The sequence below is a fragment of the Nerophis ophidion genome, linkage group LG24 (assembly GCF_033978795.1).
Source record: "Nerophis ophidion isolate RoL-2023_Sa linkage group LG24, RoL_Noph_v1.0, whole genome shotgun sequence".
Classification (NCBI taxonomy): Eukaryota; Metazoa; Chordata; class Actinopteri; order Syngnathiformes; family Syngnathidae; genus Nerophis; species Nerophis ophidion.
In genome coordinates this window covers 10,185,409-10,200,339 of record NC_084634.1, presented here as the reverse complement: position 1 = coordinate 10,200,339, position 14,931 = coordinate 10,185,409, and the positions used below count along the sequence as shown (strand labels likewise).

The following is a 14,931-nucleotide window of genomic DNA, read 5'->3' as shown; positions in this document are numbered from 1 at the left end:
ATGCATTTTCGGCTACAGGAAGTCAGGCGCACGCGCACCACTGTCACTTGGCTGGATAATCATGGCGGACTAACTACACAGACTTTGCTGCAGAGATCTCCCCTCGGACTAAACTGAGCCAAGCGCTTGGTTCAACATCATTTTCCCTAGTTTCCTGCCGTGTCTTTAAGAGCGCACTGCTGTGTTTAGATGGACACGTGTGTGGACAATATTGTCTCCACACTAAAAGTATACAGCGAAGGAGAAAACTATTTGATGTTTTGCAGCAGGTGATGTGTTGTGAACGTTGTCTTCACTTGTTTATAAAGTCTTTACTTTGTTGACTAGGACGTTCACTCCTTTAATAGCAAAGTGGATCAGTGTTCAAATAACATCAATACTAACTCAAATGTTTTGTCATCTCATCCAACTGAACGAAGGCTGAGAAGATTATGTATTCGATGTGAGAGGTAACACTACACTGTTACACACAAGACCAAGAACACATTACCAGGTAACACGCTACACTGTGACACATGAAGTATTCGGATAATTGAAGGCCTCCACTCACCTGCAGGGACCTCCAGTTCGACTCCCACCCAGATCCCGTCTGCAAAGTCTGTGGGTCCCACGTAGCGCACTGTGCCGCTTTTATTGGTCCCGACGCTCACAAACGCTCCTTCTTTCAGCCAATCAGGCATGGAGAGAGAAGCGGTCGCGTCTCCGTCCTCACAGTCCAAGACCAGCTCCAAAGGCTCAGACAGATCTAGTTCCGACTTCTCGGAACCGCTAACCTGCTCTGTCTGATCTGGTTGGTTTTCTGGCTCACTGAGGATCTGCTGGAAGGACTTGAGGTCTGACGATTGTACTTTTTGGATTTTGAAGGTGTTGGCTGCTTTTGAGGTTTGAACACTGGGCTCAACTCCTAGGGGAACCTCCTCAGTGGACCACGATGCTGGTAAAGAGGGAGCTTTGGAGCCTGAGGCTTTGGTACTGGTTTGGTCCTGGGATGAAGACAGTGGATCAGAACTCTTCAGTTCATTGGACATCTGCGTTAAGACTGACTCAGGACTTTGTTTGGCCTTTTTCTTCCTCTCGGATTCTTTCTGAATTGGTTTAGTGGATTCTTTTACATCCATTTGAACACTTTCTGTAAGGCAGGTCTTTGGTTTTGAGTCTGTTTGCGCAGGTTCTTCCGGTTTGGTTTTGTTCTCCAGCTCTAGTAGGGAACTGGCGAGTTGTTTCGAGTCCACAGAGTCAGCCTCTAATTGTTCTGGACTCTTGGACTCCACAAATGGATCAAGTTCTTCTCCTTCTTGGACTAATGGTGATGGATTTGTTTTTGGGTGATTTGAAGGCTCTTTTGGTTTTGACTGTGGCAGGACTGATCTCTCCGCAGGTTCTGAACGGTTCTCATGAGGTCCAACATTACTGTCGGATGGCTGTGAGACTTTATTTCCGGCCTCATCTGCACCCTGAACTGACAGTGGAGGAATATCCCAGCTAAGCGTGTAGATGTCTGACAGTGTGTTGGTGGAAGTGCCGGCAGGCGTGCCGGTGGAAGTGCCGGCGGGCGTGCCGGTGGAAGTGCCGGCGGGCGTGCCGGCTGGCGGGTCGGCGGACGGGCCGGTGGGCGTGCCGGTGGACATACTGGCTGTGCCGGCGGGTGTGCCGGTGGACATAAGGGCAGGGCCGGCAGATATACCGGCAGGTGGGCCGGCGGACACACTGGCCGGGCCGGCGGGCGGGCCGGCGGACGTACCGGTGGGCGGGTCGGCGGAGGTGCCGGCAGACGTGCCGGTGGACATACTGGCCGGGCCGGCGGGTGTGCCCGCGAACATAATGGCAGGGCCGGCGGATGTACCGGTAGGTGGGCCGGCGGACACACTGGCCGGGCCGGCGGACGTGCCGGCGGACATAATGGCAGGGCCGGCGAATGTACTGGTAAGTGGGCCGGCGGACACACTGGCCGGGCCGGCGGACGTGCCGGCGGACATACGGGCGGGTGGGCCGGCCGACATACTGGCGGGCGGGCCGGCGGACGTACCGGTGGGATGGCCGGTGGTTGTACTGGTGGGCTTGTCGGTGGACGTACTGGTGGGCTTGTCGGTGGACGTACTGGTGAACGTGTATCTACTGGACGCTTCGTTCAAAGTACAATCTTCTGTCTCTGGGATGGTTGGTGAAGGAAGCGGCATAGCTTTGGGACTTTCTGTTGGGACGATTTCCTTAGAAGGTGTAACCAGGACATCGTGTTAGCGACGATACAAATTCTAACTGCAACAACAATGCTACTTTGTCTCAGCATTTTGACGTAACTTGAAAATAGCTTCACAGCAGGGACATGGAGGTCAACAACATTGCACAGAAGGAGAGCATAATGGAAGCTAAACCAACAAAGCTGAAAAATAAATTGATACCAAAGAGAGTAACTTCTTTGTTTTATGAAACAAGTCAGACGTGAGGCTAAAGGACAATAAATCGACATAAGTGGTTACTAAGGACTTGAACATGTTTATTCTTGTCGCTCACTTGAAGACGCAACATGAAAAAAACATACAAGGACGGAGTTAAATTAGGAGTGCACAAAAAACTCAATTCACATCTGATTCCTAATTATAATTCATTCCAAATACATTCATAATTTTCAAATCTGATGAAAAATAAATGTACGTATTTATTATGCGGTGCTAAAAGAAATACAATTCTATCTGTATGAATAAATAATATTAATAAATATGTTTCTTAAATAAGTTGTCAAGCTTAAAGTGAAAATGAAAAGACAGTTTTGACACTTTAATCATCCTTTTGGCGCCTAAACGTCGTTATGACTTTGGCTCCAGACTTCTTCGGTTTGTTTGAGATTTGTCATTACTGCCACAAGTGGTGGAGAAGTGTATTACAACTGAGGACCACAGCTGGCCTCTAGGGGGCGCTTAGGGCCCATCACTGGGACAATGGGATTATACACTGTGCAAACTACATATACAGTTTGTCCTTTTTATATATACATGGAAACAAATAAAAGATGAAGAATTTAAAATTGCTATTCTGTGATGTATATTTGCTATAGAGAAATAAAACGACCGCTATTGGGATATATATTGTCCTTATCGGACAGGTAAATGTACACTTTTCTTAAAGGGGAACATTATCACCAGACCTATGTAAGCGTCAATATATACCTTGATGTTGCAGAAAAAAAAATCGATTTCCGAACTCTAAATGAGTGAATTTTGGCGAAATAAACGCCTTTCTATTATTCGCTCTCGGAGCGATGACGTCACATAGGTAATCAATCCGCCATTTTCTCAAACACATTACAAAAACCGAGTCAAACCAGCTCTGTTATTTTCCGTTTTTTTCAACTGTTTTCCGTACCTTGGAGACATCATGCCTCGTCGGTGTGTTGCCGGAGGGCGTAACAAAACGATCAGGGACGGATTCAAGTTGATTTACGTGAAGTGTGCATCGATTAGCACGGCATGCTAATCGTTTGGTCTGCACATTTTACTGGCTAAGCTACGACAGACATGGCAGACGGATGTATGGTTATATTCCGACACTCAAAGCAGATGCATTTCCAACGATAAAGTCAACAAAATCACAAAGGTGAGTTTTGTTGATGTTATTGACTTATGTGCTAATCAGACATATTATGTCGCGGTATGACTGCCAGCTAATCGATGCTAACATGCTATTTAGGCTAGCTGTATGTACATTTGTATCTATATTTGCATCCAGTCTTTCCCTCCACCCACATTTAATGCCAAACAAACACTTACCAATCGACAGATTTAAGTTGCTCCAGCGTCAAAAGATGCGAAAGTCCCTCGTTTGGTCTGCTACGACAGACATGGCACAGAGATGTATGGATACCCTGCGACACTCAATCGCTGGTTAGAAGGCGATCGCCGAATAGCTTCAATAGCTATTCGCTCAATAGCTTCAGTTTCTTCTCCGATTTCGTTTTCGCTATCTGCCTCCATACTCCAACCATCCGTTTCAATACATGCGTAATCTGTTGAATCGCTTAAACCGCTGAAGTCCGAGTCTGAATCCGAGCTAATGTCGCTATATCTTGCTGTGCTATCCGCCATGTTGTTCGTATTGGCATCACTAGATGACGTCACAGGAAAATGGACGGTGGATTTACAGATAGCGAAAATCAGGCACTTTAAAGCCTTTTTTCGGGATATTCCATGATGGGTAAAATTTAGAAAAAAAAATTGAAAAATAAGATAAGCCACTGGGAACTGATTTTTATTGGTTTTAACCCTTCTGAAATTGTGATAATGTTCCCCTTTAAACATAACAGTCCCAGCACAACCGTTTCACTGATACTGATATTGTAGCCGTGTGTATTGATCCAACACGATATGAGCAAGAATCACACATACTTGTATCATTGTGTAGAATGTGAATATGTTGAGCACAACTTACCAAAAGACCGGTGCTCATGCCCTCTTCAACACTGGCTGAGTGCACAATGATATCGGGCACATTCTGCAACAAGACAAGACTTGTTTAGCACTTAGGATACATTAGCCATGTGACACTATCAACATTTCACACGATCGGGGTTATTATCACAGTAATGTTGTCCTACTAAACGTGTCTTGGGTCTTCCCCGTGATCTCCCACAGGTCGGACGTACCCTTAACACCTCCCCAGGGAGGCATCTGGATGCCTGAACTACCAATAGTGTCCGTGAACAAGACTTTGAGGTATCTCCACTTGGGGCAAGATCTCTTCCTCAACCTGGAGATGGCACTCCACCCTTTTCCGGGTGAGACCCATGGACTCTGACTTGGAGGTGCTGATTCTCATCCCAGTCACTTCACACTCGTCAACGAACTGATCCAGTGAGAGCTGAAGATACTGACCAGATGAAGCAATCAGGACTACATCATCTGCAAAACGCAAGGACCTAATCCTGCAGCCACCAAACTGGATCCCAACGCCCTGAATGCGCCTAAAAATTCTGTCCATAAAGGTTGTAAACAGAACCGGTGACAAAGGGCAGCCCTGGCAAAGTCCAACCTTCACTGAAAACAGGTCCAACTTACTGCCTGCAATGCGGGCCAAGCTCTGACACCGATCAGGGAGTAGACCGCCACAATCAAGCAGTCCGATATCCCATACTCTCTAAACGCTCTCCACAGGACTTCCCGAGGAACACGGTCAAATGCCTTCTCCAAGTCCACAAAGCACATTTAGACTGGTTGAGCAAACTCCCATGCACACTCAAGGACCCTGCTAATGATATAGAGCTGGTCCACAGTTCCACGACCAGGACGAAAACCACACTGTTCCCCCTGAATCCGAGGTTCGACTATCCTGAGTAGCCTCCTACCCAGTACACCTGAATAGACCTCACCATAGTTGGAACACACCCTTTGGTTCTCCCTTCTTAAAAAGAGGAACCAACACCCTGAGCTGCCAATCCAGAGAAACCACCATCGCGGTCTACCAATCCAGAGGAACCATCCCTGATGTCCACGCAATGTTGCAGAGTCTTGACAACCAAGACATCCCCACAGCATCCAGAGCCTTAAGGAATTCCGAGTTTTTGCTTACGCGACCTCCGAAGCCGCACACCGCTTGGCCTGTCGGTACAAAAAAATATCTGCTGTCTTGAAAGTCCCAATAAGCACAGTGGCCTCCATCATCCGTAAATGGAAGAAGTTTGGAACCACCAGGACTCTTTCTAGAGCTGAGCGATCGGGGGCGAAGGACCCTAGTCAGGGAAGTGACCAAGAACCTGATGGTCACTCTGTCAGAGCTACAGCATTCCTCTGTGGAGAGGAAAACGTTGCAAAAGTACAAACCACCAATCAGGTCTGTATGGTAGAGTGTCCAGACGGAAGCCATTTCTTAGTCAAGTTTGCCAAAATGCACCTGAAAGATTCTCAGACCATGAGAATCTAATTTCTCTGGTCTGAAGAAGCTAAGGTTGAAGAATGCCAGGCAAAATGTTTGGAGGAAACCAAGCACCACTCATCACTAGGCCAATACCACCCCTACAGTGAAACATGGTGGTGGCAGCATCATGATGTGGGGATGCTTGTCAGCAGCAGGAAGTGGGAGACTAGTCACGATAGAGGCCAAGATGAATGCAGCAATGTACAGAGACATCCTGGATGAAAAGTGGCACTTCACCTCCAACCTGAAGGAGCTTGGGAGGTACTGCAAAGAGGAATGGGCCAAATTGCCCCAAGATAAGTGTGCTAAGTTTGTGGCATCGTGTTCAAAAAGACTTGAGGCTGGAATTTCTGTCAAAGGTGCATCAACCAAGCAAAGGGTCTGAATACTTACGTCCATGTGATTTCTCTAGTTTTTCATTTTTATTCAATTTCCATCTATCCATTAATTTTCTACCGTTTGGCCCACCAAAAATTTTAAAAACTTTTTGACATTGTCATTAAGGGGCATTGTGGGTAAAAAGTCTGACGACAACAATTATTTGATTCTATTTTGGTGATCAGTGTGCTCCTGATTACTATGGCGTACTTCTGATTACTGCAGTGTGCTCCTGATTACTACGGCATACTTCTGATTACTACAGTGTGCTTCTGATTACCACTGCGTACTTCTGATTACTGCAGTGTGCTCCTGATTACTACGGCATACTTCTGCTTACTACAGTGTGCTCCTGATTACCACAGTGTACTTCTGATTACTACAGAGTGCTCCTGATTACTACGGCGTACTTCTGATTACTACAGTGTGCTCCTGATTACTACGGCGTACTTCTGATTACTACAGTGTGCTCCTGATTACTACGGCGTACTTCTGATTACTACAGTGTGCTCCTGATTACTACGGCGTACTTCTGATTACTACGGTGTGCTCCTGATTACTACAGTGTGCTCCTGATTACCACTGCGTACTTCTGATTACTAAAAAGTGCTCCTGATTACTACAGTGTGCTCCTGATTACTACAGCATACATCTGCTTACTACAGTGTGCTCCTAATTACCACAGTGTACTTCTGATTACTACAGAGTGCTCCTGATTAACACAGTGTGCTCCTGTTTACTACGGCATACTTCTGATTACTACAGTGTGCTCCTGATTACAACGGCGTACGTCTGATTACTACAGTGTGCTTCTGATTACTACGACGTACTTCTGATTACTAAAGTGTGCTCCTGATCACTACAGTGTACTTCTGATTACTACAGTTTGCTCCTGATTACTACAGTGTGCTCCTGATTACCACTGCGTACTTCTGATTACTAAAAAGTGCTCCTGATTACTACAGCATACTTCTGCTTACTACAGTGTGCTCCTGATTACCACAGTGCACTTCTGATTACTACAGAGTGCTCCTGATTAACACAGTGTGCTCCTGATTACTACGGCGTACTTCTGATTACTACAGTGTGCTCCTGATTACTACGGCGTACTTCCTATTACTACAGTGTGCTTCTGATTACTACGACGTACTTCTGATTACTAAAGTGTGCTCCTGATTACTACAGCGTACTTCTGATTACTACAGTGTGCTCTTGATTACTACGGCGTACTTCTGACTAATGCAGCATGCTCCTGATTACTACGGAGTACTTCTGATTACAACAGTGTGCTCCCGATTATCACAGTGTGCTTCTGATTACCACTGCGTACTTCTGATTACTACAAAGTGCTCCTGATTACTACAGTGTTCTCCTGATTACTTTGGCATACTTCTGCTTACTACAGTGTGCTCCTAATTACCACAGTGTAATTCTGATTACTACAGAGTGCTCCTGATTACTACAGTGTGCTCCTGATTACTACGGCGTACTGATTACTACAGTGTGCTTCTGATTACTACGACGTACTTCTGATTACTACAGCGTACTTCTGATTACTACAGCGTACTTCTGATTACTACAGTGTGGTCCTGATTACTGCGACATACTTCTGCTTACTACAGTGTGCTCCTAATTACCACAATGTACTTCTGATTACTACAAAGTGCTCCTGATTACCACAGTGTGCTCCTGATTACTACTACAAACTTCTGATTACTAAAGTGTGCTCCTGATTATTACAGCGTACTTGTGATTACTACAGTGTGCTCCTGATCATTACAGTGTGCTCTTGATTACTACGGCATAGTTCTGACTAATACAGCATGCTCCTGATTACTACGGAGTACTTCTGATTACAACAGTGTGCTACTGATTACTACGGCATATTTCTGATTACTACAGTGTGCTCCTGATTACAACAGTGTTCTCCTGATTACTAGGGCGTACTTCCGATTAGTACAGTGTGCTCCTGATTACTAGTGTGCTCCTGATTGCCACAGTGTGCTCCTATCTCATTGCCAACAAAGCATGGTAATCGCCGGGAGGGTTTGTGAAAGTAAAGATGTTACGGCAGGCAGCAAAAGAAATGTACCTGCTTATGCTCTCTGACATCTTTGCCACCAGGAAGCAGTGACTTCTGCAGCGTGGGCATGGCCTTCACTGGCGGAAGGGAAGACCCAGCGGAGCCTAAAAATGTATCTGCAGAATAATGGAAGGAAAAAAATAAGTTGCAGAAGAAGAGAGGATTGAAAGAAGAAAGCATGAAGGAAAGCAAACAAGACTCACCTGTTTCTGGTCCTGAAGTGGACATCGTGCGTCTGGACTGAGGAGGAGCAGAGAGGTCCTGGTCAGTCTCCCAGACCTGCACGCACACGCACACAAAGACTGTGTTGTCATTTTTATAGTAACATTTCTTTAGAGAATTGCCATCTTTCATCTTCAGCAGAAATGATTTGAAACTATGAAAATGTTATATAAACAGATACATACAGTATAATAAATTTATATTTATTCGCACATTTTTGTGAGCATGTTGGAAACATGTCCTTTGTTCTTTATACTTACTTTGTGCGTTACCTTTTCTCCACCAAACAACCCTAATAGGAGTCTACATGTGCTATGTGGACCTTAGAGAGGTCTCTCCGGAAGTCCTGTGTGGAGGGCTCAGAATACAGGGTATCAGACCGCCTGATTTACGCATTGCGTATTGTCTGCACACCCGCGCCGCATAAATCGGACCTCTTCCAGTGAAGGTTGAACTCCCCCAGAGCTGCCCTTTGTCCGCGGTTCTGCTCATAATTTTTATGGACAGAATTTCTAGGTGCAGTCAGGGCGTTGAGGGGATCGGGTTTGGTGGCTACAGGATTAGGTCTCTACTTTTTGATGTGGTCTTGATGGCTTCACCTGGCTAGGGTCTTCAGCTCTTACTGGATTAGTACGCTGCTGAGTGTGAAGCGACTAGGATGAGAATCAGCACTTCCAAGTCAGAGTCCATGGTTCTCACCAGGACAAGGGTGGAGTTCCTTCTCCGGGTTGGGAAAGGAATCTTGCCCCAAGTGGAGGAGTTCAAGTACCTATTGTAGCCGGCAGCTTTGGCCCCTTGTTGCAAGTCTGGAGTTGTATGTTGTACCAAGTATATGTGATTTGCTATCCATTTTTTTCTTCTCACTCCAATCAGAGCACAGTCTGAAATCAACCAGAGTCTATCTTTTTCACATCTTTTACGGAGCACCGTATGTGGGGACTAATCAGCGTTCCGGTTCTGTAATCCTGTGCAATTTTTGTCTAATCTTGAACGGGTTTATGGTGAAAATTAAATTTGTGCAATGACAATAAAGATCATACCATACTTTTCAAAATTAAATGAATCATCTAAATACACAAAGATTATACCATATTAACAACTTTTTCATTTTCACTACAATTTCTTCTGTTTTGTGGCAATGAGAGCACTGGAAATGAGACAAAACAGACATCGCAACACATGAAGATGAAGCGGAAGTCGTGTTTCTCACCTGGAAGTCATGGAGTTTGCAAGTTGAAGAGAAGACATCCAAAGTGCTGGCAGAAAGCTGGGAGGACAGTTTAAAGAAGTCAGTGTGTGACTTATGTCTACACTTAGTCGTTTGAACCCTTAAACAAATAATTATTAAGCCTAAGCCCCGTTTCAGCCACACTAAACCAGGGTTTAAGGACACATTTTTACAAGGCTAAGTGCGGCGTGTATTTCTTGACTCTCCGGCTCTTAGCTATGTATGTACTCATTGATCGTTTACAAACTGAACTCGGAGAGAAAGTGACGTCAAAGAGAACGAGCCACAGCCAGCTTCATAATGAAGCGGTTTCGCAACTCGGAGCTAACCACTGGAAATATGGAGGCGAGTCACCCAGAAATGCCCGTGTTTCTCATTCCTCTACATCAGGGGTCGGGAACCTTTTTGGCTGAGAGAGCCATGAAAGCCCAATATTTTAAAATGTATTTCCGTGAGAGCCACATAGTATTTTTTAACACTGAATACAACGAAATGTGTGCATTTTTAAGTAAGCCCAACATTTTTAGAGTAAAATAAGTCTCTTATTCTTTTTAATAACATTGTTATTTTGAAATCAACCAATAATAAGTAAAATACTTCTTACCATTAATGAACGGGTGCGGAAGAAAACAGACGGATGGATTAAGATGCATGAGAATGTTTTATATTTTTAACGTCATTTTTAACACTGATTACCAACGGAATTATTCATTACTTATCGTGTTAAGCAATGTCAGCTAATATTTATCTGAGAGCCAGATGCAGTCATCAAAAGAGCCGCATCTGGCTCTAGAGCCACAGGTTCCCTACCCCTGATCTACATGTTCAGAAGCTTGTGGAAATCACACATGAATACAAGAAATCTGCGTTCAAAGAACTCTGGCTTATTAGTGATTCCCACCCACATCTGCGGTCCTCTCCAAGGTTTCTCATAGTCATTCACATTGACATCCCACTGGGTTGGGAGTTTTTCCTTGCCCTTATGTGGGATCTGAACCAAGGATGTTGTTGTGACTTGTGCAACCCAACACTTGTGATTTAGGGCTATATAAATAAACATTGATTGATTGAATACCTTAAGAGAAAGCGATTGCAGCTATTTGGCATGCGATAAAAAAGGTAGAGTGTGCTTTGTGTTGCCTGGCCGTTGAGGAAAACGTCGAATGCATTTGGACTGGCAAAGCAGACTATCAGTTATTGTCCGCCATCTATGTCGCGGACTCAACGTCTAGGTCCAGAGCAGTGGTTCCTAACCTTGTTGGAGGTACCGAACCCCACCAGTTTCATATGTGCATACACCCAACCCTTCTTTAGTGAAAAATAAAATGTTTCTTTTTTTTCCAAATTCAAGACAGAGTTATATGTTTTTTGTAACACTCTAGTATGGAGAACATATTCTAAGTTACAAAGACTTAATTTAGAGTTATTTGGACACTAGGGGAACATATTCTAAGTAATAAAGACAGAGTTATTTGGTTAGGGTTAGAGTTATAATAAGGCCATGTCGAATAAGGCATCGAAAAGTACTTAATAATGATTAGTTAAGAGCCAATATGTTACTAATTTGCATGTTAATAAGCAACTAATTAATGATGAATATGTTCCCCATACTAAAGTGTTACCATGTTTTTTTTTACTGGTCCACAAAACGAACCGTGCATGAACATCACCTTGTTCAAAGAAGAAAACCAACACAGTACATAAGCTCACAACAAATGACACACCTGCAAATCAGTCAGCTGTTGCCGTATCGGTAATACGCCGATAGGGAGAAGTTTGTATTTACACGATGAGTCGGGTGTGTTTTGACCTCCACCGAACCCCTAGGGTTCGATCGAACCTAGGTTAAGAACCACTGGTCCAGAGTATATAAAGTCAGCAAAAAGGAATGGACAATGAAGGTGAAGGCAAAAGAGTGAGCAGTGTCTTAACCAGATAGCTACATCCCCAGATTGATTGATGTAAAATGTTTTTTATCACATTGTTTACGTGTCGAATAAAGATTTGATACATTTATGATGTCTCATAACTTTTATGGACAGAATTTCTAGGCGCAGCCCAGGCGTTGAGGGGATCCGGTTTGGTGGCCGCGGGATTAGGTCTCTGCTTTTTGCAGATGATGTGGTCCTGATGGCTTCATCTGACCGGGATCTTCAGCTCTCGCTGGATCGGTTCGCAGCCGAGTGTGAAGCGACCGGAATGAGAATCAGCACCTCCAAGTCCGAGTCCATGGATCTCGCCCGGAAAAGGGTGGAGTGCCATCTCCGGGTTGGGGAGGAGACTCTGCCCCAAGTGGAGGAGTTCAAGTACCTAGGAGTCTTGTTCACGAGTGGGGGAAGAGTGGATCGTGAGATCGACAGGCGGATCGGTGCGGCGTCTTCAGTAATGCGGACGTTGTACCGATCGGTTGTGGTGAAGAAGGAGCTGAGCCGGAAGGCAAAGTTTTCAATTTACCGGTCGATCTACGTTCCCATCCTCACCTATGGTCATGAGCTTTGGGTCATGACCGAAAGGACAAGATCACGGGTACAAGCGGCCGAAATGAGTTTCCTCCGCCGTGTGGCGGGGCTCTCCCTTAGAGATAGGGTGAGAAGCTCTGCCATCCGGGAGGAACTCAAAGTAAAGCCGCTGCTCCTTCACATCGAGAGGAGCCAGATGAGGTGGTTCGGGCATCTGGTCAGGATGCCACCCGAACGCCTCCCTAGGGAGGTGTTTAGGGCACGTCCAACCGGTAGGAGGCCACGGGGAAGACCCAGGACACGTTGGGAAGACTATGTCTCCCGGCTGGCCTGGGAACGCCTCGGGATCCCCCGGGAAGAGCTAGACGAAGTGGCTGGGGAGAGGGAAGTCTGGGTTTCCCTGCTTAGGCTGTTGCCCCCGCGACCCGACCTCGGATAAGCGGAAGATGATGGATGGATGGATGGATGTGCGTAGTGCTCATATTTCCTGAAACCCTGTGACGTCTTGCGTACACGTCATCATTACACGACGTTTTGAAGACGAAACTCCCGGGAAATTTAAAATTGTAATTTAGTAAACTAAAAAGGCCGTATTGGCATGTGTTGCAATGTTAATATTTCATCATTGATATATAAACTATCAGACTGCGTGGTGGGTAGTAGTGGGTTTCAGTAGGCCTTTAAGTGAAATACCACAACACTGGATATTGTTCAGATAAGTTACATTTAAGAAAACTGGAGGTGACTATGACGTTTGCAGTTTACGCGCATGCGTATTAGGTCCCGTTTCGCCGGCTGACGGAGGAGGGAGAGAGTCTTGAATGGTGGCATTGTTGTGTGTGGACACGGATAAGGTTAGGTGGGATTTACCCTGGATAACCTTAGTGTAAACGGGGGCCTTAGAGCAGGTTAGGTGAGCTGAAAAGTTAGAAGAAATGAGCTTGTTGCTAAGAGACAGTGGTCCACATACCCGGTTGACGTTTGGCGAGCTGAGACAGCGTCTTGGAGTTTTCCCTCTGCCTGCCAGCTGTTCCCTGACTGCTACCTCCTACACAAAAATATGAAGTTTTATCAAAGTTAATAATGAAGGTTAACATTAAATTTAATCATTTATGACAATATGTTTTAATTATTTTAAAACATTACAGGACGCTGAACCACTAAAGTTAACTGAGCAACTTTATTTGAACCTAAAAAATCAACACCATGACCTGTGTGTGGTGAATTACCTTCAAAAGTAATTATAGTTACTCCTTACATTACTAAAAAAGTAATGAATTACTCAGGGAGATAATTAATGGATTATGTGAAAAAATACAAAGACTTATGATATCTGCATATGACGTTTCATGAAAGCTCAGCTGTGTTTGCTAGCTCTGAATCTTTTCACTGGATGGTGTTAGTGCAAGTTACTAAAGAGCTTATCAGGCTTCTGAGGTTGTTCAAAAGTAGCATGCCGCGTCACGTCAAACGTATCATTTCTTGCTGCCTGGGTAACCTACGTAAAAGTGATGACCCAGATCAGGGGTGTCCAAACTACGGCCCGCCGACTTCTTCGATTTGGCATGTGAGACGTCACACGTTCAATAAGGAATTTGGTCTGCGAGGCGCCAACAGCTTCTTTGTAAATGTTTGACATTTTAGTTTTTAGTTGCTGCGACCTTGCCGCCATCTTGTAGACCAGGGGTCACCAACCTTTTTGAAACCAAGAGCTACTTCTTGGGTACTGATTAATGCGAAGGGCTACCAGTTTGATACACACTTAAATAAATTGCCAGAAATAGCCAATTTGCTCAATTTACCTTTAATAAATAATTCTACAGTATATATATATATATATATATATATATATATAAAAGGATATTTCTGTCTGACATTCCGTCGTACATTTTTTTTCCTTTTACGGAAGGTTTTTTGTAGCGAATGAATGATGAAAAAACACTTAATTTAACGGTTTAAAAGTTGAGAAAACACGAAAAAAAAAAAGAAAATTAAATTTTGAAATGTAGTTTATCTTCAACGTCGACTCTTTAAAATTCAAAATTCAACCGAAAAAAATGAAGAGAAAACCTAGCTAATTCGAATCTTTCTGAAAAAGTTAAAAAATTATTTATGGAACATCATTAGTAATTTTTCCTGATTAAAATACTTTTTTGAATTTTGATGACATGTTTTAAGTAGGTTAAAATCCAATCTGCACTTTGTTATAATATCTAACAAATTGGACCAAGCTATATTTCTAACAAAGACAAATCATTATTTCTTTTAGATTTTCCAGAACAAAAATTTTAAAGGTAATTCAAAAGACTTTGAAATAAGATTTAAATTTGATTCTACAGATTTTCTAGATTTGCCAGAATATTTTTATTTTTATTTTAATCATAATAAGTTAGAAGAAATATTTCACAAATATTCTTCATCGAAAAAACAGAAGCTGAAGTGAAGAATTAAATTAAAATGTATTTATAATTCTTTACAATAAAAAATACTTGAACATTGATTGAAATTGTCAGGAAATAAGAGGAAGGAATTGAAAAGGTAAAAAGGTATATGTGTTTAAAAATCCTAAAATCCTTTTTAAGGTCTCATTTATTCTGTTAAATTGTCTTTCTGAAAGTTATAAAAAGCAAAGTAAAAAAATAAATTAATTTATTTAA

The 14,931-nt window shown here is 43.7% G+C and overlaps 1 protein-coding gene across 2 annotated transcripts in view; it reads right to left on the bottom strand.

The window, feature by feature from the left end:
* The window catches only part of LOC133542292 (kinesin-like protein KIF13B), a 116,492-nt gene that overhangs the window by 5,413 nt on the left and 96,148 nt on the right, over window positions 1-14,931 (bottom strand). For both annotated transcript variants that reach the window (XM_061886283.1, XM_061886284.1), the window contains exons 35-40: window positions 13,245-13,322; window positions 9,798-9,854; window positions 8,569-8,644; window positions 8,375-8,481; window positions 4,423-4,485; window positions 551-2,207 (exon numbers count right to left, since the gene is read on the bottom strand). In XM_061886283.1, the coding sequence (XP_061742267.1) occupies window positions 551-2,207; window positions 4,423-4,485; window positions 8,375-8,481; window positions 8,569-8,644; window positions 9,798-9,854; window positions 13,245-13,322 (2,038 nt within the window). The remainder of the gene's footprint in view (window positions 1-550; window positions 2,208-4,422; window positions 4,486-8,374; window positions 8,482-8,568; window positions 8,645-9,797; window positions 9,855-13,244; window positions 13,323-14,931) is intronic.